Genomic DNA, 24,653 nt, shown 5'->3' on the forward strand with positions numbered 1-24,653 from the left:
GCTAGGTTTGGTCATTCCACTGGTAATTGTCATCCTCAAATTACATATTAATGGGTTGAGAAATTAATGAGATTTTAAAAAAAGTGGCAGATGAATTATTTTTTAAAGATGTTCAGGAAAAGAAGAGAGAAGTTAGAAGTCAGAGATCAAAACAGGCTTCATTTGAGGGTTTTTTTTTTTATTTGTTTGTTTTTTATAAAGGACACTTGAGTATATTTGGGTCCGCTGGGGCACTCAGGGTTTTATTCCTTGTATGTAGCTCACGATTCACCTTTCAACTGCTCGCCTAGACCCTATCATCCATAAGACATGTTGTTTCTCTTCTGAAGGTTCATTTTCTCCTGTCTCCTTAAATATTCTCCACTCATGGTGAGGAAATTGACACAATGGTTAAATGCTAGAATATCTATCTATCTATATCTATAGCTAATCTGCATCCCAACTGTTGTACTACATGTTTTCATATATTATGTCACTTAATATTAAATACTTATTATTGGGCCACCTGTCTGGCTCAGTTAGTAGAGCATGTGACTCTTGATCTCAGGGTCATGAGTTCAAGCCCCATGCTGGGCGTAGAGCTTTCTTAAAACAACAACAACAACAACAACATTTTATTAATGTTATCTTCTTTGCACAGGTGAGGAACCTGAGGCTCAGAGAGATCACACAGGTATTGTGCAGTGGAGTCTGACTTGAGCCCACTTCAGGCTGATTCCAAATATACCTAAATACAATTTTCCTCCCATCAGAGTGATACAACCAGACCTTGATTTGTTGGGAATAAATTTTTTTGAGGGGTTTTCTTGCAAATTAATGGTAGGTTATTTATAGGGGACAATAAATGAGGTCTTAATGAAGGTAATTTATTTTATATAGTTGGAATATAAGCAAAATAATTTGGGTGCCAGAAAATGTTCTTTTTTAGGTGATTAATCTGATATCCAACAGGTATGGATCAGCCAGCATTATTATATTGCAGAAGCCTACCCTTTGTTATATGACTACTATAGAGTTGTGTATGTGTTCGAGATCATTAAGAAAAATGACAGGAAATAACCCTGTAAGTAATGTCTCTGTACCTGAGAAAAGCCCTTGAGAGAACGTATGGCTTTCTCTGTTTTTGACACACTTAAGGAATAGAACCAGAATCTGGAATAGCCAGTCTGGTTTTTGAAAAAGGGATATTAATGCTTTTCTCCTATGAGAGTCAGATAGTAGAACTAATTGAATATTCACATGTGCTGCCACCTCCATGAATTACTCAAGATCTTTGAACTTGTTTACCCATCCAACAACAGATTTTATTGCATGAGATTTCATTACTAAAAATACTTAAGGTGGAAAAATTCTAAGTCATAGCATTTGGAAATTTAAACCTTCAAGTCAACACAGAAGAATGTAAGTAATAGGAACTCTGGGTTATGTGAAGGAATGAAACCAAAGTTTGGAGTCCCTTTCACTTTCATTTTAGAGAAAGAGATTGTATTAATTTCTGTACATAGCAGACAGGAAACCATTAAATCTTTCCTAACTAGAAACAGTTAGTGATATCTCCAGTCACGGAATCACAGGTTTCTTTTAAATTTCCCAACTAAATTGCTCACATGTTCCTAAAGCACATTTAAAACTTTTGTTTAAAAGGATTCCCAACTGTCTTTATTTGGCAGGTATTCATGTATAAGTCAAAGGAAGGAAAAGTTCTTTAAGGATTATGAACTTCCTGGCTGCAAAAAGACTCAACAGCTGTCCATGGATCCTTTGGTTACTCATAAACATCCTCGGAAAACACGCTATCCTTCTAATAGTTATTTAGGAGTTTTAGACCTCTCTCATAAATCACAGGTAATCACACTTTATAGGACATGTTAGTTTTAGTTTGTTTATAAAAGAAGGTGAAATATTATATACTCTTGACAATTATACACTCTAGGAAAGAACACATACTCAATTACATGCTGAGAGGGAATTTGAATAAGGAAATAAAATAATGAACATCTATTATTTTTATAATCATAAAAACTTTTTTTTTCTTTTACAAAAAAGAAGAAATTCTTGTCTAGTATCTGCTACTAACTAGCTATGGTAGGTGAGTCTTTAACTTTCGGTTTCAGTTTTCTTTGTCAAGTAATCAGGTGTGCTTCTAGGTCTTCTTGTGGTTCAAATTCCACCACGTCAAAGTTCTCTTAATCTTAATTCTCTTCTGTCCAAATACCGCTTAATTGTTCTTTATCTAAATGTGTTTATCTATTTTTATTTTAAAGTTTTGCCTCTAATATCTTTTATTATGACCTGAATACTAATATCCTTTTACATTTGAAAGGAGAGCTCTTATAATTTTCCTTTTTAAAGTACACACTTCTTAAAAATAAGCTATTTATAGCAATCCCACTTTTGTTACTGCTTCCTATAGAAGCCTTCACTTCCTACTGAGTGGAATCTGTGACTTTAAAACCTGACGGCAGGAAAGTGAAAGAGCAAATGGTTTCAATGTGTTTTACAGAACAAAGAAAAAAATTACAGATTTAACTTCCAAGGTTTTGCTACTGAAAAACAAACAGAAATATGCAAAGGGAATATCTACAAGAAGGCAAGGACAATGAAATAAAAACACAGGTAAGAGTATTTGTAGGACTGATCAAATTTTAACTTTGGCTGGTGAATAATTTCTGCTGTAGAACTCCAACTCACAATTAGGCTTGGCTTCTGAAACACTGGACTCTATAACTTGCATTAACCAAGTACAAACACATATTGCTTTAAATGTCCTGTCCTAAGAGATGAAATCTGGTCATTTAAAATCCGATTATATAGTTAAGTATCATATCTCAGTTCAATCAAAGTGATTACCAACTTTGTGCCATTCATTTTTGCATTTTTTCAATCTGTTCCATTTATGATGACTATGGGTGTAGATATTTTCTTGTTGTATTTAAAAGTACTGCCATCCAGTGCTTCACCTGTAAACATCATTATTATAATAGACATTTTTCTCCTGGTTTAAAACAAGCCAAAAAATTTAATTGCTTCATCACCACATTCTAAACACCCTACTAGCCAATGAAGAGACAGAGTGAGAGGCTTTGTGACAATGTGTGTGTGTGTGTGTGTGTGTGTGAGATATATTTAGGTATGCTTATTAGAACAGTAAATAATAAGCTCTAATTCTAACTAGAAAAAGTTATATTTTTCTTAATATTTCATTTGAGGAATGAAACAACAATATGAAAAAAGGAGAACATCTAAAGAGCAGTAGCTCTAAACCTCCTGAGTCATGTAAGCCTCAGATTTGCTAGCCTGAAAGTATATTTAAAATTTAGTTATTGTTTCAATAAGTCCATTATGTGTTTGGTACTTGGAAGACAAAGATGCATAAGACAAGGTCCTCCACGCTGAAAAAACTCAAAGATTTATGGGGGAGCCCAAAGTGGGAACAAGTAATAATCATACAATAAGGCAAATGGAGGAGGTGCAGAGGCTAGAAACTGAGACCCAGGGCTTATTTATTTATGTGAATAACTGTAACATCTTATGTTTGTCAAATATTTAGCTAAGAAACATTTTTGTCTCTTTGTTCTTATTTTTACCTCCACCACAAAGTCAATTCATCAATTCACAAAGGAAGACAGCAAGAAAGGAAGAAGGAATAAGAGAGCTATAAAACAGTCAGAATACAATTAATAAAATGACATTACTAAATCCTTACCTATCCATAATTACTCTAAATGTAAATGGATTAAATTTTCCAAACAAAAAGCACAGAGTGGCTGGCTAGATTAAAACACAAAAGACCCAACCAAATGCTGCCTACAAGACTCACTTCAGCTTTAAGGACACATGTAGGCACAGAGTAAAGGATGGAAAAAGATATTCTATGCAGATGGAAACTAAAAGAGATCAGGGATAGCTATACTTATATCTCATAAAGTGGACTTTATATCAAAATCTGTAACAATAGACAAAGAAGGTCATTATATAATGATAAAGCAGTAAATTCATCAACAGGATATGACAACTGTAAATTTAATATGTACTCAACATTACAGCATAAATATATTAAGCAAATACACATCTGAAGGGAGAAACAGACAACAATACAATAATAATAGAGGACTTCAACACCCTACTTCTGACAATGGGTAGATCATTAATAAGAAACTAATAAGGAAACACTGAAAATCAGTAAAGAAATATTGAAATATTGAAAATCAGTAAAGAAACATTGGACTTCAAATATACTTTAGGGCAAATGGACCTAACACACATATATAGAACATTTGATCCAACAGTAGCAGAATATACTTTCTTCTCAAACATACGCAGATCATTCCCCAGGATAGATTATATGTTAGTTTAAAAAACTAAAAGCAAATTTAGAAGACTGACATCATATCAAGTATCTTTTCTTTTTTTCTTTTTAAAGATTTTATTTATTTATTTGACAGAGAGAGAGAGTGAGAGAGCATGGTCAGGGGGAGGGACAAAAGGGAGAGAGAGAAGCAGGCTCCCCGCCAAGCAGGGAACCTGATGTGGGGCTCGATCCCAGGACCCTGGGATCATGACCCGAGGTGAAGGCAGACGCTTAACCAACTGAGCCACCCAGGTGCCCCTCAGGTATCTTTTCTGACCACAATTGTATGAAACTAAAAATTAATAACAGGAGGAAAGCTGGAAAATTCACACGTATGTGGAAATTTAAACAACACACTGCTGACTAACCAGTGGTCAAAGATGAACTCAAAAGGAAAATAAAAAAAATATTGGAAAAAAAAAAAAAGAAAATGAAGATACAACATGCCAAAACTTATGGGATGCAGCAAAAGGAGTCCTAAGAAGGAAGTTAGGGTGATGTATGCCTACATTAAGAAAAGAAAGAACTCAAATAAACAATCTAATTTTACACCTCAAGGAACCCGAAAAAGAAGAACAAACTAAGACCAAAGTTAGCTTTTTTCTTAGCAGAAATAAAGAGAGATCAGAAAAATAATAGAAATAATAGATGAAAGTAGGAGTTGATTTTTTAAAATTTTATTATGTTATGTTAATCACCATATATTACATCATTAGTTTTTGATGTAGTGTTCCATGATTCATTGTTTGCATAAAACACCCAGTGCTCCATTCAATACGTGCCCTCTTTAATACCTATCACCAGGCTAACCCATCCCCCCACCCCCTCCCCTCTAGAACCCTCAATTTGTTTTTCAGAGTCCCTCGTCTCTCATGGTTTGTCTCCCCTCTGATTTCCTCCCCTTCATTTTTCCCTCCCTACTGTCTTCTTTTTTTTTAAACATAGAATGTATTTTTTGTTTCAGAGGTATAGGTCTGTGATTCAACAGTCTTACACAATTCACAGCGCTCACCATAGCATATACCCTCCCCAGTGTCTATCACCCAGCCACCCCATGCCTCCCATCCCCCACCACTCCAGCAACCTTCATTTTGTTTCCTGACATTAAGAATTCCTCATATCAGTGAGATCATATGATACATGTCTTTCTCTGATTGACTTATTTCACTCACCATAATACCCTCCAGTTCCATCCACGTCATTGCAAATGGCAAGATTTCATTCCTTTTGATGGCTGCATAATATTCTGCATAATATTCCATTGTGTGTGTGTATATATATATATACACCACATCTTCTTTATCCATTCATCTGTCAATGGACATCTTGGCTCTTTCCATAGTTTGGCTATTGTGGACATTGCTGCTATAAACATCGGGGTACACATACCCCTTTGGATCACTACATTTGTATCTTTGGGGTAAATACCTAGTAGTGTAATTGCTGGGTCATATAGTAATAGGAGCTGATTTTTTAAGATGAGGAAAATTGATAAACCTTTAGTAGACTAAGAAAAAAGAAGACTCAGATAAATAAAATTGGATATGGAAGAGGAAACATAATTGAGACCACAGATATACAAAAGATCATGAGACTGCTATGAACCATTATACACCAACAAAATGGATAACCTAGAAGACACATGAATAATTTCCTAGAAACATATAACCTAATAAGTGTCTTAGTAGGAAGTGGAGAAAAGGAAACCCTAGTGCACTCTTGGTCGGGATGGAAACTGGTACAGCCACTATGAAAAACAGTATGGAGGTTCCTCAAGAAATTTAAGAAAAATAACTACCATATAATCCAGCAATCCCACTCTGGGTATATATATCCAAAGGAAATGAATACAAGATATTGAAGAGATATCAGTGCTCCCATGTTCATTGCAATATTATTCACAATAGCCAAGACACAGAAACAACATAAGCATCCACTGATGGATGAATGGATAAAGAAAATGTGGTATATACCTGCAATGGAGTATTATTCAGCCACAAAAAGATGGAAATCCTGACAATTGCAACAACATTTGTGGACCTTGAGGACATTATGCTAAGTGAAATAAACCAGATGAAGAAAGACAGATACTGTGTTCTCATTCATAGGTATAACCTAAAAAAATCGAACACAAAAACAGAGTAGAACCATGATTGCCAAGGACTAGAGAGTGGGGAAAATGGGGAAATGTTGGTCAAAGAGTAAAAATTTCCAGCTATAAGATGAATAAGTTCTGAGAACCTCACATACAGCATGATGACTTTATTTATTTATTTTGTGGAAGGCCATTTATTTTATTTATTTTTTAATTAACATATAATGTATTATTTGTTTCAGGGGTATACAGGTCTGTGATTCATCCGTCTTACACAATTCACAATGCTCACCATAGCACATAACCTTCTCAATGTCCATCACCCAGCCACCCCATCCTTCCCCCCCACCACCCAGCATAATGACTTTAATTAAAAACAAGTATTATATGATTGAAAGTTGCTAAGGGAGTAGATCTTAAATGTTCTCACCATACACACACACTCAAAAGGTAATTATGTGAGATTTAGAGGTGTTAATTAATCTTATTGCCATTATAATTTCACAGTATATGCATATATTAAGTCATCATGTTGTATACCCTAAACTTATACAATGTTATATGTCAACTATATCTCAATAAAGCTAGAAAAAATAAAATGCAGATGAAGTTTCATGCATAACGTAGTTCACTCTAGTTTCCTATAGCTAAGAAACCCTGGAAAAAAATGTAAGTACCCAACAAAAAGATGAAATTTTAGTTATAGGAAAAACAATGTACATAGATGAGTAAGACATACAAAGTGTTAACTGTGGTTACCTCAAATGGTACAACTGCAGATAATGGTACTTAAAATTTTTATTTTGGACTTCAAATACATGTATTGGATTTATCTTGGCTCATAACGCACCATCCATATTGATCATGCAAGAGTCTCTTTTATTTATATTTATTTATATTAAGTTTGATTATTTAATACATAGTGAATACCAGTGAACTCACTATATAATTATGCACCAGAGCATTACCGAGAGCTTAAGCCTGAAGAAGAAAGGGGAGAACTGTCATGCCAATATAAAACACATCCTCTTTAAAGATTCCAAAATTTTTTTCAAAGACAATTATTTGGTGGAAAAAAAATCCAAACTGGAATTATTTTCTATATTTTCCTAATTAAAAAAATAAACACTGTATTTAAATAAAATAATTTGTAGTGCCTACAGCCTGCATCTGTCATTTCTACTTGGCAAATATTTATGGGTCAGCTTGTTCTAAACACTAAAGCTAAAGCCAGAGATAATATGGAGAGGTGTGCTACTTTCTTACCCATTGGTAAAATATGGTACTAGACACAGACCAATGTGTGGTCTTATGAGTGTGTACGCTCTCTATAAAAACCTGTAAAATGGGGGTTGATAGGATTGAAATGTTAAAATTTTTGTAAAATTTTAAGGGTCTGACTATGCATTTGTCTCATTTTGCTCAAGTGAGTTACATGGGAGAACAAGATGAGACAAATCATTCCAACTAATATTGGTATCCCCATGGACCTCACATGTGAGGATGCTATGACTCAGGAGGTAAGTGGTCCCTTTAAGAGACAGAGCTAGAACTGGGACCACATTCCTTGTTTGGGCTTGTTCAACTAGATTATATTGCCTCTGAAATCAACATTAGAATCCTTATCAGGAATTTGCTTTATAGTGAAAAGACAGTTCGCCTTTCTATGCCCCTATGAAAAACATTCTTTGAAAGCAGAATAGAAGATATTGGGGAATATGATTTGATATGCAAATATTCACCTTAAACACAACCTTTCATTGTTTTCTTAGGAAATAAAGTTTAGTGTTGTCATAATCAGTGAGGTGAAAGATAGATGGGCTTCATCTTTATTTTATGAAATTACATGAACAAATTAACAATAATACTAATCTCATTTCTTCCAGTAAGAAATCTAAAAGAATTAGAACAACTTTGATGGCTATTTCCAACTTTATGACATTTTCTTTCTAGTCACTTCTTAAGGATAACTTTTTCTTTTTTAAATAGAAAATCACAACTTAGGAAAATCCTTTAATTTCACAAACATGGGTTTTTTTTTAAGATTTTATTTATCTGACAGAGAGACACAGTGAGAGAGGGAACACAAGCAGGGGGAGTAGGAGAGGGAAAGCAGGCTTCCTGCTGAGCAGGGAGCCCGATGCGGGGATCGATCCCAGGACCCTGGGATCAGGACCTGAGCCGAAGGCAGACGCTTAATGACTGAGCCACCCAGGCGCCCCCAAACGTGGGTTTTCAAATTAAGAAATTCTGAGTTACCTCTGCTTGGAATATTAGTATTATATAAAATGTGATTACAAAGTCTCAGCCTCAACTAAGGTTCAAGTATTTGACTAGGTCAACCATATAATGTAGTATGTAGCTAGAACATTCCTGAAGATGAAAGAAGGTGCTATTCATAATTAAACTGGAACCTTAGCCATACATGGGGACAATTTAGGGCACACCAGGATGTATGGTTATCCTAACAGGAGCTGAATTCCAGTCATTCTTTACCTATGTAAATTAGCTTGTCTGTTTAGTAGGGTTCTCCAGCCTCTAAGTGTGAGGTAAAACATGCGTATCCTTGGGGTGCCTGGATGGCTTAGTCAGTTAAGCGTCTGCCTTCGCTCAGGTCATGATCCCTTGGGGTCCTGGGATCAAGCCCCACATTGAGCCCCACATCGGGCTCCCTGCTCAGCAGGAACCTGCTTCTCCCTCTCCCTCTGCCTGCCGCTCCCCCTGCTTGTGCTCTCTCTCTCTCTCTGTCAAATAAATAAATAATAAAATATTTTTAAAAAACCATGCATATCCTTGCTAGAATGGCAACAACAACATAAAATCCAAATTTTCTTTGGATTTGTAAGTGTGCGGGACACTTACAAAATAACAGTAGCAGCAATGGTCAGTAATTTATTTACTCCTCAAGCAAATGCTGCTGAACGCCCACCGTGTGCTAAGGGATGTGCTAGGTAGGCTCTCCCGGTGATAGAGAGATAATTAGAAGTGGTCACATCTTTAAAAAAGACAAACATTTAGAAGAAAAATATAAGTACATAAATAACTATAAGCCAAGGCATAATGCAAAAAAAAATTTATAGAATGTGATATAGGAGTTCAGTGGTGGGACAGTGTGAGGAAGGCATTTGAGGGGCAGAAATTCTCATAAGTAAAGGTGCAGAGGAAGGAACGTCCCAGCTGTCTCTGAGTATTGCTGTGCTGCAGAGTTTGACCCCAAGATGCCTGAAAAAGTAGGGGGGTGACAGGTGATGAAGGACCTTCAATGCCAGGCAGAGAATATTAAAGTTAATTCAAGGAGTAGAGTCATACTAGATGAAGAATGGGGGAGTGATCCAGTGAGAACTCCATTTGAGAAGGGCTGGTCTGGCAGCGAGTGGTGAATGGATGGACTGCAGAGGCTAGAGACTGGCTCCAGGAGACCAAGAAAGAGCCTAGAGATAATCTCCTACACAAGGGAGGAAGCAGTGGTGATATAAAGGAGAAACATGCCCCAGAGAGTCTAGAAATACAAGCCCCACTACATGACAACTTCTGGGTTGGCCTCAATGACTAAGATTTTAATCTGCTATAATTTGAGAAAATGGTGGTGTCATGAAAACATACTTCAATGGACCAACTCTGATAGAATACCATCTTATTTTAAATGTTCAAGTAATAAAAATATTTTCACACTTCATTTAGATGAGTTTTCAATTCAATAAATTTCCCACAAGAATGAAACTTATTAAGGTGATTTTTTTAAATGGATGATTTTATTGCCCCAGTGGTAAGTGGTATAAAATTATTTCAGATATTTCATTAATAATTCTAAAATGTGACTAACAAGTGGAATAAAAGGGACTGATGAAATATAAAGCAAGCAGTGAGTCAAAATAATTCTGAAAATGCTACACTTTCACACTCTATGCACTATTTTTTCTTTTCCCAAATATCCACCGCACATATGGATAATATTATCATCTCTTTATAAATTATGTTTCATACCAAACATATTCTTTCCATCATTGGTTTTCAAATTCCTTGACACCTTTCCCAGAGACTGTCAGAGTCAGGGTTGGCTACTTGGGGAGGCTCTCAGTTCTGTGTCCATTGTTGTGTTTCGCAAATTTGCAGGATGATCCCTTGGTGAGGAAGTTATAAAGGAAGTACTGGGGTGGATTAGGAGTTACATCAAATTCATATCAAGTATGAGATTCTTATAAGATGATAATTAGCAGGGGTGAATTTGCATGGAGACCATTAAAATTCTATTTCATTACTTATCTCTCCTCATTTTCCTGCATTTTGGGCCTTTCTTTAGAAGTGTTGAACTGAAACATGATGATTGGATTAGAACCCCTAATATAAAGAACAAGTATCTCTATTCGCAACAGCCAAGATATGGAAACAACTTAAGTGTCCCTCAGTGGATGAATAGCTAAAGCAGATGTGGTTTATATATGTGGCGGGTGTGTGTGTGTCTATAAGAAAGAATGAAATCCTGCCATTTGCTGCAACAGAGACGGATCTTGAGAGCATTATGCTAAGTGAAATAAGTCAGAGAAAGATAAATTTGCACAGTATCATTATATGTGGAATCTAAAAAAAGAAAAAACAAGTCAAACTCACAGAAACAGAGAGTCAGAGTCAAAAGATGGTTACTAAAGACTGGGGGCAGAGGTGTGGCAAATAGGGAGACATTGCAGAAAAGTACAAACTTAATAAAAAAAAGAACATATATCTATGAGAAAAGGAGAGGATATCTGTTGTAACTGCATGGTGGTCCCAGGTTCCTTTCCAATTCCCTTGTACAAAAAGGTACAAAGGACTGCATTGCTCAAAAGTTGGTCCATGCAGATATCAACGGGAATCCTCCTTCATTCATTCATCAAATATGAGCACCCACTATGAAATGGGTGATGTGATGCAATGATAAACAGGCAAATAAGGTCTCTACCCTCATAGCCTAGAAAGGAGCCACCAAGTTCTACACAAGCACACTAGATTTTTCCCTAAGTTCATTTCACAAGTCATGAAGCTGCTCGAAAAATATGACTGAAATCTAGTTAATGCTTATCCTCTTGTTATTTTCTTGAATGACCATCTCCTTGATTCATAATTCTCTTTTCTTTAACTATGTAAGAGAGATTACTTAGATTATCACAATATTCTGCACCTATTCACAGGGATCCAGGTCTGGAAAACAAATTTTGCAAAATGACACTTCTCAGCATAGCACAAGGGTTTCTTTATGCCTTGCATAAGAACTGCCAATTAATATGCTAAATGCTCTTTCCTATTTCTAGATAGGGGCCTAGGTGTGGTTTACAGTTGATATATACCTAGAACTCTGACATACACTTGTCCTCCTCTCCTTTCTACCTTTAATACCTCTTCAAGCCAACTTCTAAATTCCTTCTCATTTTGATGACCATGTATGCAGAAGGGGAACTCGATGCGCACTTAATTCAGGCTGTTGGGTATTCAGCCTGATCTCAGGGGGAGGAGTAGAAATGATTTTGAGTTGCATTTCTGGTGATGAAAATCACCAGACTTTGAAATGTTGCTTAAATTATTTGCTCGTCTTGGCTAACCTAACGTTTTATACTATCAAAATGTTGGACTTTAATATTAGTCCAGTATTACTTCTCTGACTCTTCTCTATCACCACCGACTTTTGAGAGTTAATGGTAAATGCTGCAGAAAATTCAGCATCTTCCTTGCACTCAGGCAGGGGCAAACATATCTTTATTAGGGGTTGGATGAAAGGGCTCTATATTTCTTGAAGCCTTTCCCTTTAAATTATTTCTGGTAGAGGCTGGATTTGAGATCTGCCTCTGACTTGCTAAGGGCTATTTATGATTTATTTCAACCTTTAGCTGGCTCTGGAAAAAAAAGTACACAAAGTTGAAAATAAAGAAGAGAAGATGCTTAATCCTCAGTGGTATTTCAGTGGCATGGAGCACCCTGACTCTTACGATGGGTGCATTATTTAAATTTTGATATTTTTATTCCTCCTCTTACAAATAAAATTAAAATCCTTTATCATTTTTAATTAGAGAACAAGGGCCATCATTTTTGAAAGAGAACACATTCAAAGCTGTGAGTCTTTTAATGCAGGCTGGTCCTCTGAGACTTTTCTGAAGCACCGTGAGGAAATTTTAAAGCCAGTCAAATAATTTTCCTAGGCAAAGTGGTGATAGGCCATGGTGAGCTATGGGTGTCATTAAAATTTCATAGAGGTCCCTAACACACCAGAGTCACCATAACATTGACACACTGACTATGAATATCTCCAAAGAAGCATTTGCTGCCTATCATGGCTCTGAAGGGAGGTGTTTCGGTCTATCAGTGCAATAATCTGCATGTTAAAAAGTCCCTAACTACGTATTTACAAGATAGTCAGATCTGTTTTGGTCTATTGGGTCAATAATCCATGCACTCAAAGTCCCTAAATATGTATGCACAAGATAGATCAGCTTTGGTTCACTGAGTCAATAGCAAGTAGGCCTTTACAAAGGCGTCTCTGCAGATGCAGTCGGCATTTTAGCAAGTTCAGAAATGCGGGTTCTATGCACTTCCTGTCTTTTAAAGAGTGGATGCCAGAAGCTGTGTTTCCCTTTGGCCTATGATATTTTGCTTTTAAAAAAGTCCAGAAGAAAAACCACCGTAGCCCAGACCAAATTCCAACTTGGAAGCAAATAATGGAAACACGGGCATTTAGACAAAGCCCTGTGCGAAGGAGTGGGTGCTGTCCTTCCAGACCATGCCTCAGCCCTTTCTGCCTCACCATTCCCGTGCATCCCCCTCTCTGCTCTCCTGTGTCGCTGCATCCTTTGCTTACTACCCCTCCCCCACCACCCGGCCCCGTCAGACTCATCTGGCAGCCAGAGGGATCTTGCTAGGGTTTCAGCTCTTCTACAGCAACTTCCCATCCTCAGGGTAAAAGTAAAAGGTGCCTCAACATAAGCCCCTCCTCCCTTTGGCTTCTCCTCCTACCGCTCTGGTCCTCATCCAGGCTGCTAGGGCACCCTGGCCTCTGCTGGTCCAGAAGCACGCCAGGCATGCTTCTGCTCCAGGTCCTTTGTACCTTCCCTTCCCACATGGCTAGCTCTCTTTCCTTAAGTTTCCTATGAGAGAGGCCTTCCCTGGCCCCCCTGTATAAGAGAGCAGGACCCCGTCCCAAGCCCATGCATTTCCATTCTCCATTACCCACGCTGTTGCTCTCCGTTAGCACGTCCCATCCCCGAACGTATTGTGTCTTTCCTTATTTGTCTCCCCTACAGGTTAAGCTGCCCCTGCAGGGGCTTCATCCATCAACCACTTAGATAAGAGCCTGGCCTATTTTAAGTACTCATTAAATATTGAAGGTAGAAATGAGTGAGAGCAGATGGAAAGGGGATCTTCCTCTACTTCTCCGACTGCCTGCTGATGTGTGTTCGTGTTTAGGTTGAGGAGAAATGAGTATCTTTTTCTGAGATGAAGCCTTCTCTTTGGCCATTGGGCCTGCTTCCTGTAATAGTCTCTAAGTGGCGCGGAAGAAGTTCCTCTGGAAGGGGCTCACCCATTGCATCCTCAGAGCTTCCGGAGGAGCTGAGGTCATCTTTGCTGGTCACAGAAGCCCTTGACCAGTGTGCGTCTAAGTTTGATAGTGCAGGAGTGGGACTGTCATTTCGAAATCTCCCCACTTCATGTGGTATCCACGATCAGCTCTGCTGACAGCCGTGGACTAGATTTTACCGTCTAATCTCACACAGCCATGAGGGATGGTGGGTGCCACTCTGCCACATACCCGGAACAGACTGAGGAGTACTAGGTAGAGCCATTATTCTCTCTGAAACCTGGTAAATTATCCTTGGGATATTCCCCCATGTCCCCACCCCCCTGTTTAACCATGTACGATGCTTTCACATGCATCCTTTCTCGTGATTGAAGCCTGTCACCGTAACTTCCTCCTTATTTAAATTTCACAGGAACATTCATTCTTATTTCAATCACTCAGAAAGATGCCTTCGGCAAGAGAATCACAGCTGACAGCAAATTAATGACTATGATGCTGTGATTAGTTGAGATTACAGGCTACAGAGGACCTGTCTGAGCATTTACCACTGTCATCATACTGAGGCTGGCATCTATCAGGGATTTACATTGTTCAAAAAAGAGGATGTGGGTTAGCCACAGTAAGCCCTATAGAAAGGTAAGGAAATTTGTCTACATTGGAATATTCAATGATATGCTAATTAATTAACATAATTTTTACTGTTAACCTGCCCACCTAAGCAAGTCTTTCTTCCATGCTCTCCCTCCTAAACACAGATTTATTTTAATAAAGTCTGAAGGCACAAACTAAATAAAAAGCTGAAGTGATCTAGGTAATTCCAGTCCCTAAACCCAAAGTATTCATTAGCTGAAAGAAAAACATCATTTAATCTTGAATTATTTGGGTAAGTGACTAAATTTTGTAATTTATTTTTCATGAGAATACAAAACTTAATGGATATTTCAGTGCATACCAGTCACTGAATGGATTTATAAAATAAAAGTTTTCAATCAATTTAATGGAGAAGGGTTAAAAAAATTCGTAGGAACAACAATGCTGAAACCATCCACTCAGATGTTAGGTATCATTGCACAGACTTCCAAATTCTGGCCGAAAAGAAATAATGATTTCTGTAATCCCCAGCAATGACTTTTGCAGGGGGAAGATTTCAAATAAACGTCTATTTGCTTTAGGTGAGCTTCACTGAATCGGCCTTATTTGATTTCAGATCCTCCTAAGGGAAGAGATTTCAGGATTTCCTGGTTGTAAAATGGAAAAGAACATTTTGCTGAACTTGTATGACATCATCTAAAGCATTAAAAGGGCAGATAATCATGGGTTCTCTACCTGTTTACCAAAGCTTCTTTGCCTCCTCAATCTACTTTATTTCCAAATGTCAGAGTGGTTTGAAACCTTTCAAAGATTTATAGACTGCAACAGCAGAGGAAATATTAGGATAAATCCTTTAACTTTTGTGAAAGCTTTTAAATAATTAATCGATGGGCTTTTGGAATTGTTATATATCACAGTACAGATACTCTAACATATACTGTATAAAGGCTAAACAACAAAGGGCATTAGGCCATTTCTCTTTCTAGAAAGTCAGTGAAACTCCTTTTGATGGTATATACTTGAGTCACAAAGAGAACATTGAATAAGTGAAAGAAAATATAACTAATATAAAATAATTTAGTTTATCAATTAAAACCAAAATACTATACGATGAATGAAAATAGTAAGCACAATCTTGGTTTTAAATATAATTTCTTTTTCAAACTCCACTTGGAAATTATTTTATATTACAGAAAGAAGAAAACCTGGGGCTGCCATAATGCTGTTTATAAAAATCAGCAAAAATGCAATCAAATTATTTTCAAGCTTATATTATAAAAATGTTCTCCAATGTATTTAAAATATTAGACACAAACAGCCCAAACAAACAATACTTAAAAGAACTTAACCTCAATATGTAATAGACAAAGTATTTCTCACAGTAATAAATTAATTTTTTCTTTTTATGCAAAACTCCTTGACCATAACTTCATGAAGAAATGTGAAGTGGTGTAAAAATGATCTTACCTCATATTCAAAGTCCTCTGCTCTGTCTGCATCAGCAGGCAAGCTGGAAAGATACTCATTGTCCTCAAAAAATTCATGCTCCATCGGATGAAGAGAATGGCAGCTATGGGGAATGTAGCAAGATGACAGAAATGGATCAAAAGGGTTGTTTTCAAGATTAAAACTGATTTTAGAATTTCACTTGTTTTCTCTGCTTTGCCATAAAACCTGTAGTGATCCAGCCTCTGAGTGAACTAAAAGCTCAGAAAGAGCAATTGCTTTTCTTTCTCCCCTCCATGAGGTCCATCAATTTGATTTTCTGAGAGAATACCAAGAGTAAGGACCCATGGCCAGAACAGCACTCCAAAGAGTCTGATGTGAAATCTCTGACAGGCCGTGGCGCTTAATACTCCCTGGCCTGCTTCCATTCCACCAAATGTGACTTGCTCCATACGTGGATGTGTGGCCTTTGAGACTGCAGTCTACCCAAAGAGGGGGATTCTGTAACAGAGTACTACCCATTTCATAATATACAGCCCCAAACTGTTTTTTGAAATCTGTTTTCAAAAGCATCTATTTTTCAGATTGTAAAATGTACTCACCTTGCCCTCATTCCTTAAGACCTCCTTCCTTGTTCTCCCTCATAACCCACATTTCCCCCTCTTTGATAGAGGGCCAGTGCACAAATATTAATCAGCATTCACAGTGATACCTCACTGGAAATTCCTGTAAGTCACAGGGTTTCATAATCCCTTCCAAAAATTCAGAGAGGATTAAAGGAAATGAGGGGGACCTGGGGCATTGTACATGACTTTTACATGTCTCACTTCGGAAAAATGTTTTAAGTAATTTACTGAAGTGCTTTAAAATTACTATAAGCTATGATATGGATCCTATACATTAGACCATAGGAAGGTCAAGTACAGTTTAACAGCAAAGAGAATGAGGGCATCTCTATTTCTAGAAGTCAGTGAAAAAGACTCAGTGCAACTAACCAAGTTAGTGGCAGGTGAGACCTCTAAGCTGTGCCAGTGTGGACATTACCGAATAACTGGAGTTAGTAGTATAAATTAGTTTCCTTATCTCTAGTCCAAAGGCATGCACGAGAGATGCATCCTGGTGTCCTCATACAGTCAATGTAAATATTCTACCAGTCCCTTCTCACTGCTGTCTATGGCTGTCATCTCCATATAGGGTTAATCGACATGAACCCTAATAGCAAAAGTAGTACATGCAACATCTTGCTTGCTGGTCTAACAGGTAAACTGTCCTTGCTTAAATTTGGACTGGCTCTGAAAACCCATTTGGATTGGTAAACCATTAAGTTTACTGCTTTGGGCACTTAATGTGTTTCTCTTGTCTCTCAGTTGGTAAGAAGGGAGCCCTGCCATGAGGAACACCTATTCATTCAATAAACATTTATTGTCTACTAGATGCCAGGCCCTCTGCTGGGTGCTGGAAATCTATTGGTGCACCAAATCCAATCAATTCTTGCTCTATTCATTGGGTAGAGCAGTAAAGTGGGAATGTCAATATAATGTGATACTTCAGGGGAAATATGGAATCTGAGAGCAGATGGGGGGGATGTCCCTACTGCTGCTCTAGGAAGTTTACTAGAAGGGGTTACCTCTAAGCTAAGGTCTGCAGGACTTATGGAGAGTGACATAGGATACCTGTTAAGAGAGTGGGTAATGGGGTCGGACCTCTTAGGCTCAGAAGTCTGGCCCTATCACTTCCTTGCAATGTGACTTTGGCCAAATAACTTAACATCTTCCTTCATCTGTGATGGTAATAGTACAAGGCACTCCCTCAAAAGATCATTGTAAGGACCAAATGAGTTAATAAATGTAAAACATTTGTAATATTACTTAAAACATGCCTAATTAGCTAATAAATGTTAGCTATTATTCCTCCAAGAGAGTGTTTATTGGAAGGCTACTCTGTGTGAGGCGGTATTCATAAATATTAAATATTTGTTTGCTTGTATATTCTTCATCTCCTCCTCTAGAAGGTAGGTGGTGACTTTATTTTTGTTCCCAGTTTTATGCCCAGCACCTAGTTCCAGTGCCTGATAAAGGGGGCTATTTGATAAGAAGCGGTTGCATGGATGGAGTGAAGCAAAATAAACAGGGCCCTTGCCCTCCTGGAACTTGAAGTTTCAAGGAGTGGTTTCCAAAACATGGCTGTACCTTAAAATTGCCTAGGGAGATTTTTGGAAAAATTTTGGCCCTTGGGCCTCACTCTAAAAACTCCTTTTTAATTGGTCTGAAGTAGGATTCAGGCATTGCATTGATACCGCTTTTCAAAATTCCCAGGTGATTCTAATGTACACTTGTGGACCACTGAAATGAACCTAACAAAAGCCAATAAAGGGCAGGGAAGTGTTTTACAAAGTGCAGAATGGATTGCAGTAGGCAGTGAAAATGCAGCCTAAAGAGACTATTGTTTTTATAAATCAAACTCTCCCTAATGTTTGAATATTTGCTTCAAAGCTCACAGAATAAAATGTATGGGGCAAAACATACTTCCTCATGAAACAAGACTGTATAAGTAAGATTATTTGAATAAAATCTCTCAATCTGCCTTTAAATTAGGTAAAAAATTGGGAAGAAATATTCCTTTAATAGATCCTTATTTCACAGCTCTTATACTTAGTGACAACCAGAATCTTTTGTTGACATCTCAATATATTGGGTAATTGCTTTCTTTGGAGAATTGCACTCTAATTAAATTAATTTCCTAGCTTTTCCTTTAAAGAAGAGAAAAGCAAAGAGTGAAAGAGAGAGAGGCGACCCACAGAGGAGAAAAGAGTGCCAACATGCCACTTCTGTTTCAGTCTTAATAAGGTTTTTGGCAGCTTTGGTGAGAAAAGCTATTTCCCTGACCAGTGCTCATGAGTAGCATGAGGTTTCTGATGGCTGGAAATATAAAGATGAACTAATCAGAGCCAGAATTTTTCATTGTTCCTCAGCAAGCATGACTCCTAAAGTGAAGCAACTGTGTGGGTCAGGGAAAGTAGCTAGCAGGGCCAGCTGAGAACTAATTGGATATAGACACGGTGGAGACATTTTCCAAAGAGAACCGAGAGCCTCTCTCTGTAACTGTCAGCTTGCTAGTGTAACTGATTCTCTCCAACACCCACTTGAAATGCTGAGTGAAAACAAATAGGGCTTTTGGGACAATGACAGGAAAAGAACAATACCTGTCTGAGAGCAGGAATGGACAGATGTCTGGCACTGGAGGGGTCGGTGGCCGAAGTTTGGCCAGAGCCATGATGTGCTCGAAGGTGATGTCAGTCTGAGTGCTGGCGTGCATGAGCTGCATTGCTGGGGCCGTTCCATAGGCTGGTTTACTGAGCGGTGTTCGTCTTAGCACCTGGACCACAATGGGCTCCTTGGCATTTCGAAAAGCTTCCACGGCCTCTTCATGGGTGGCCTTTGAGAGATCCTTCCCATTGACCTGTGAAGATAAAAGGACATTGCTCACCTCAGAGGAAAGAACAGAGAGGCTGTCATCATAGATTAAGAAAAGATGGGGAGGGTAAGTTTAAGCCAGCTCTGATATGAAGTTTGTAAAGCAATATTTAATCAGACACTGACATTTATTGAACTCTTCACCAATACTCGGAAGTGAAGAAGATCAGGAAAACGCGTTGCTTCTTGTTTGGTTAGGAAGTATTCTGTCAGGATCATTAGTAAAGATTTAAACATTTAAATCACACATCGGCCTCAGAAAACGTTCACCAAAATCTGCAGATAGGTAGAAATGTTAAGTATATCTCTTTTTTAAAAAATGTTCTATCCATCTCTTGGTGGGATTTTCAATATTTAATCAAAGTCTGACTGGCCTGAAATCTAACTTTGTGGGTATTGTCAAATTTCTTTCATATTCATCGTTTTTAAATCCAAGATCATGTTATCGTCATGTACATTCTATTCTAAATCCTTGCTGTTCAAAGTGTGGTCTGTGGACCAGCAGCATAAGCAGGAGCATAAGAGATTATTAGAAATGCAGGATCCCTGGCCCTATCCCAGACCTGCTGAATCAGAACTGGCATATTAACAGGATCCCAGCTGATTTATATGCACTTGAAAGGAGCACTGCTCTAAAACATCTCTGAGCATACTATGTTCCTTTGGATCCTCACCTGTTTTAATTTATACCAATTTATGACTCTCCAAGGTAGCCCTGGACATAACAGAGAGAGAGGGATATTTGCCTTTGCCCCCCATCACTGCTTCTCAGCAGGGCGAACCACTGGCATTTGGGAGAGAAAATCATTCTTTTTGTGAGACTCTCCCATGCCTAATTATCAAAAGCTAGTGCTGTTCCCCAGCCTTTGCGGCACTCCAGACACCCACACACTTTTCTAAATACCCTTTCCAGCGGCAGTACAGACTGCTCTCAAATAGCTGTCAATTTATTTCCCTAAAACCGGTCCTGATAACAGAGTCCTTTTGTGGAAGTTGTTTTAATAAAGGCCTACAGCATCCTGAAATATCTTCACAATTCCCACCCTAGATCAATCAATAATGTTGGCTTTTGCAAATAGGAAGAGATACTTGGGGGCACAATACTGTGCCTAAAACCCCTGAAGTTATACTATTTCTAGACAACTAAGCCATCTGCCTGTTGGGGAGGCTCTGCTAACTGCTACGCACCAGCAAATCCTTAGAGATCCCTGGGTGCCTCAAGAAGAAGTGAAGGGAGTTGCTGAGTTGCAGTCAGAGAGCGATTGCTGACATCCAAATGAGCACATTCTCTCTCCTTGAGTAAACAAAGAATATGTGTGTGCTCAGAGCAAGTGTGGGGTGTTTGGGGGTAAATGATACAATGCCAGGTAGAAATCATCATGTCATGTTGAGACAGGCTTAATGACCTGGAGGATCTAATTTACTCAGTGGGCCCTGAAACAGTTAATGTGCCTTCAAAAATTGAGCAATTAAGTTTCCTCACCAGCAAAATATGTCCCAGTACAGTTCTTGGATCACTAGTAAGAAACTTCAGTAGAAGATACGAATGGTTATTGACCGGGAGCACACATTCACAAATCTGTACATTCTCACTCTGATTCTTTTCTCTAGGGACTAAAGTTGAACATTATTGCTGCATTGGTATTGGTACAACCTTGGAATGTCTGGATGACTTTGGGCATATGGGAGTATGTGAACAAGGGACATCAATGGACACAGTCATTCATTCCTTGAGCCATTGGTCTAGGGCACTTTGGGTTGGGGCCACCACCGTCTCCCCTGAGAATGTGTAATCAGCAGATGGTAAGCAAAGTCCAAGAACAGAGAAACACAACCTAAAATCTAACCTCTCATGTTGGCTGGTATCATTCTTTATGTTTCACACTGTGGTCAGTATTTAAGAACTCCAGGGTTGTAGAAGATGATCCAGTGGTAGACAAGATTGTTCTGCCAGAATCTATATGGGAGAAATTGCCCTTTGTCTCTAGGCTTCTGCTTTATGGTATCCCTTCAGTGTAGTGAATATCCACTCCTGCAAAGTCTTATATCCTTCTCATTCTGAAAAGAATTCTTGGTCATAATCTATAAGCCTTGCATTTAAAATAACCCTTAATAGTGGTAGAATAAAAGAAGACTGCCCTTTTTGAACGACTTCAAGCAATATCTGAGGGGAAAGGGAAAAATAATTTGTGGCTAGGGCGTCTTCCAGTCACACATTAAATCCTTCTAGTGCATAAATTGTGTGTCATTAAGTAGTGGACAGACTAATGCCATTATCCTATTTCTTCCTCTAGGTAGCTCAGCACCTTGCCTACAATGCAGTCTTGGTATTTCTTTGTTTCTTACTTGTTTTAGTGACTTTCAAAGCAAGAATAATTTTTCAAAAGTGAGTTCTTTACTGATTACTAATTATTTCTGCAAAATCCAGAAAAGTATAACAATTTCTGCAGAAACATAAAAATTACTGAAGAGTATTTTAGGCTGTGAAATAATTAGTTCTTATTATAATGTTTAGTTTATGCAGACAATATTAGCGTTCTTACAGCAAAAGATCAATAGCTATTGATTCTAAGACCCTGTACATTCATTCATTTACAATTATAGCATCTATATGCAAATTTCATTTTTTTGCTTAAAGGACAATCAAATACAATCTTAAAAAAGGACGGTCAATATAATCTCGAATATCTTGCCTCCCCATTGGGAATGCTCTTTTCTTCCTGTTATCCTGCAGCTGACCTCTATTTTCATAAGCTATTTAATATCTCTCAAAGTAAAGAAGTCTATGACCTTTAAAGGCTCTACTGTCCCACGTGATCCCTTAGAAAATGTAAGCACTGATGATACAAAACACTTTTTTTTTTTCACTTCACTTGAAGTTCATCAACATACTGTTAGCCTACCAAAAGGTCACCATTTTATAAATTATGCCTTTCACAACAACAAAAAAGAATAGCTTAATTGGGATTTTGTGGCAGTTGCTTTTGCTCAGTTATCAACGGTTACAGCCAGGAAGAAGAACATTGGGAGAATATCTGAGGTTTTAATCCTATAGAAAAAAGTTTGTAGTAAATGAACAAATAAATTAATAGCCAAACCTCATTCTTCCCAAGTGGCCAGGTCTTAAACCAACATGGTGTCTTGTATTCATGGTGCCTTATCCTTATCATTCCATTTTTTTCCCATCGTATTCTCTCCCTCCCTCCTTCCCTTGCTTCCTCTCCTGCCCATCCCTTCTTCCCTCTCTGCCTCAACCTTGCTTTTGTACAAACTACATACAATTTTTATATGTTTTTTGAAATGAGACAGGAGATGGGGAAGCCCTCTGTTATATAGGTATCCCACCTAACGTAGGTAGTCATGGGTGTAGACCCCAAATGTTCTGGGTGCCTAGTAAAAGGAGGGAAGCAAAAATGCCAGAAAGATAACAGGGAAGTTGACTTTCAGGAGGAAAAAGTGGATAAAAAGAGTTGGGAGCAAAATTGATGGGAAGAGAAGTAATTTGAAAATTAAAAGAGAAATAATGCATTGTGGGGTTTGAGTTTGAAGTTTACGTGCAGAAGAGTTTCAAAAAGCCTGGCGATTTGATTTAAGCACGGCATAGAGAAAGAGACTTTTTAATGAAGCTGGTGTTGAATGGCAGGTGAGAGGTTAGAGTATCCTAATAAACAGGAAGATCTATGAGGTAATTCCCTCTATTACTATAACGTCTGGCACATTGATAACTGTGGTCAAAACAGATTCGGTTCTGCCACCACTGAGCAACTAGAGTACAGCAACTGGAATATAACTGAAAAGACTCCTGCGGTCACTATTTGACAAGGGGCTAGCAGCCCCAGAGTGGGACGACTGGACTCTCCAAAGGTGATTAAGCCACCTGATTTGAGATAAATGAGAAACCAGTGCGCTTTGCCTCTAACGAGGTTATCGGAATTGGCCACAGCTCAAGAAAGGAAAAGAAGATGCCAATGATAAAAGTTCTAGGATGAAAAGATTGTCCTTGTAACAACTACATTTGGGACTGGAAGCTGGTGGCAAGAGTAGTAGCCGTAATCATGTCAAACTTGAAGTAGCTGCAAGACATTCAGAGGAACGAACACACGGATGACTGGCGACTAAACGAGAAGCCAGTCATGGGAAACTATCCTCTGGGAAGGTTTCCCTCTTACCCCAGCACTGAAGTTGAAAAATATACAGGTATGAAAAAAGAAGTGTCTTGTTCCTAAAAAGTTGTTTTCCATTATATTGATAGGGATAAGGGGATAGGAGAAAAGTAGTGGCTTTTCAGCAAAAGATGTGTGAATACATTTGTTGTGGCAGATGGGCTAATTAATCCATAAGCAACTTGTGAATGTTAAGTAAAGAATATAGCTTTTCATATGTAAACCACATCACGCCAATGTTTGATGAGGCTTCTGTTTAAGGAACAAGCTACCCTTTTGGATAAACTGCAAAATCTGGGCTACTTGTCAGCAACCTCCCCAGAGTGATTGGTGGCCTCAGCTTGGATACGAGCTGCGCGCTACTTTGATTATTTCTCCAAATCCAGCCACATGCAAAATTTTCTTGAGTATCAGAAAACAAACAGGTTTTTCTTTTTTTCCTTTTGAAGTGCAAACAAGTGCATGAATAACCAAGTCACCCTGGTGAGTTGCCATTTCCAGAGTCAGCTGTTTGGGAATGATGAGGGTTTCTAAACCTCTGTTCCCTCTTGTGAAAAATAAGGCCTTTTATGCATCTGTGCCTTTCATAGGAGAATACAGATAAGAATACTCAATAGAAGAAGTATAGAATACCTAAGATTATGTGCAATTGATATAGCCCAATTTCAAATTGAGAAGTATAAAGCACTTGAATATTGTTTGTTTTTGTTTACAAAATTTTTATTCATTCATTCATTCATTTATTCTTTTGTTAATTTTCAGCTTTATCGAGATATAGACAACGAGGAAAATTGTATTTAACATATACATTGTGTTGATTTGATATATGTATATATCGTTAAAGGATTCCAACCATCTAGTTAATTAACACATCCATCATTTCACATATTAATTAGTTTTTTTGGTGAGAACATTTAAGTTCTACTCTCTTTGCAAATTCCAATTATATAATAGAGTGTTATCAACTACTGTCACCGTGGTTTACATTTAGACT

The 24,653-nt window shown here is 37.9% G+C and overlaps 1 protein-coding gene across 2 annotated transcripts in view; it reads right to left on the minus strand.

Moving 5' to 3' along the window:
• Positions 1-24,653, minus strand: part of PDZRN4 (PDZ domain containing ring finger 4) — a 134,375-nt gene that overhangs the window by 46,612 nt on the left and 63,110 nt on the right. Inside the window, exons 2-3 of one of the 2 annotated variants that reach the window (XM_045873622.3) lie at positions 19,226-19,482; positions 16,045-16,147 (exon numbers count right to left, since the gene is read on the minus strand). In XM_045873622.3, the coding sequence (XP_045729578.1) occupies positions 16,045-16,147; positions 19,226-19,482 (360 nt within the window). Of the gene's footprint in view, positions 1-16,044; positions 16,148-19,225; positions 19,483-24,653 lie in introns of those variants that run through there. The other variant, XM_064590346.1, reaches the window with a different exon arrangement.

The sequence above is a fragment of the Mirounga angustirostris genome, unplaced genomic scaffold (genome assembly GCF_029215605.1).
Source record: "Mirounga angustirostris isolate CCGP_5_RB_7025 unplaced genomic scaffold, mMirAng1.0.hap1 SCAF_5, whole genome shotgun sequence".
NCBI lineage: Eukaryota > Metazoa > Chordata > Mammalia > Carnivora > Phocidae > Mirounga > Mirounga angustirostris.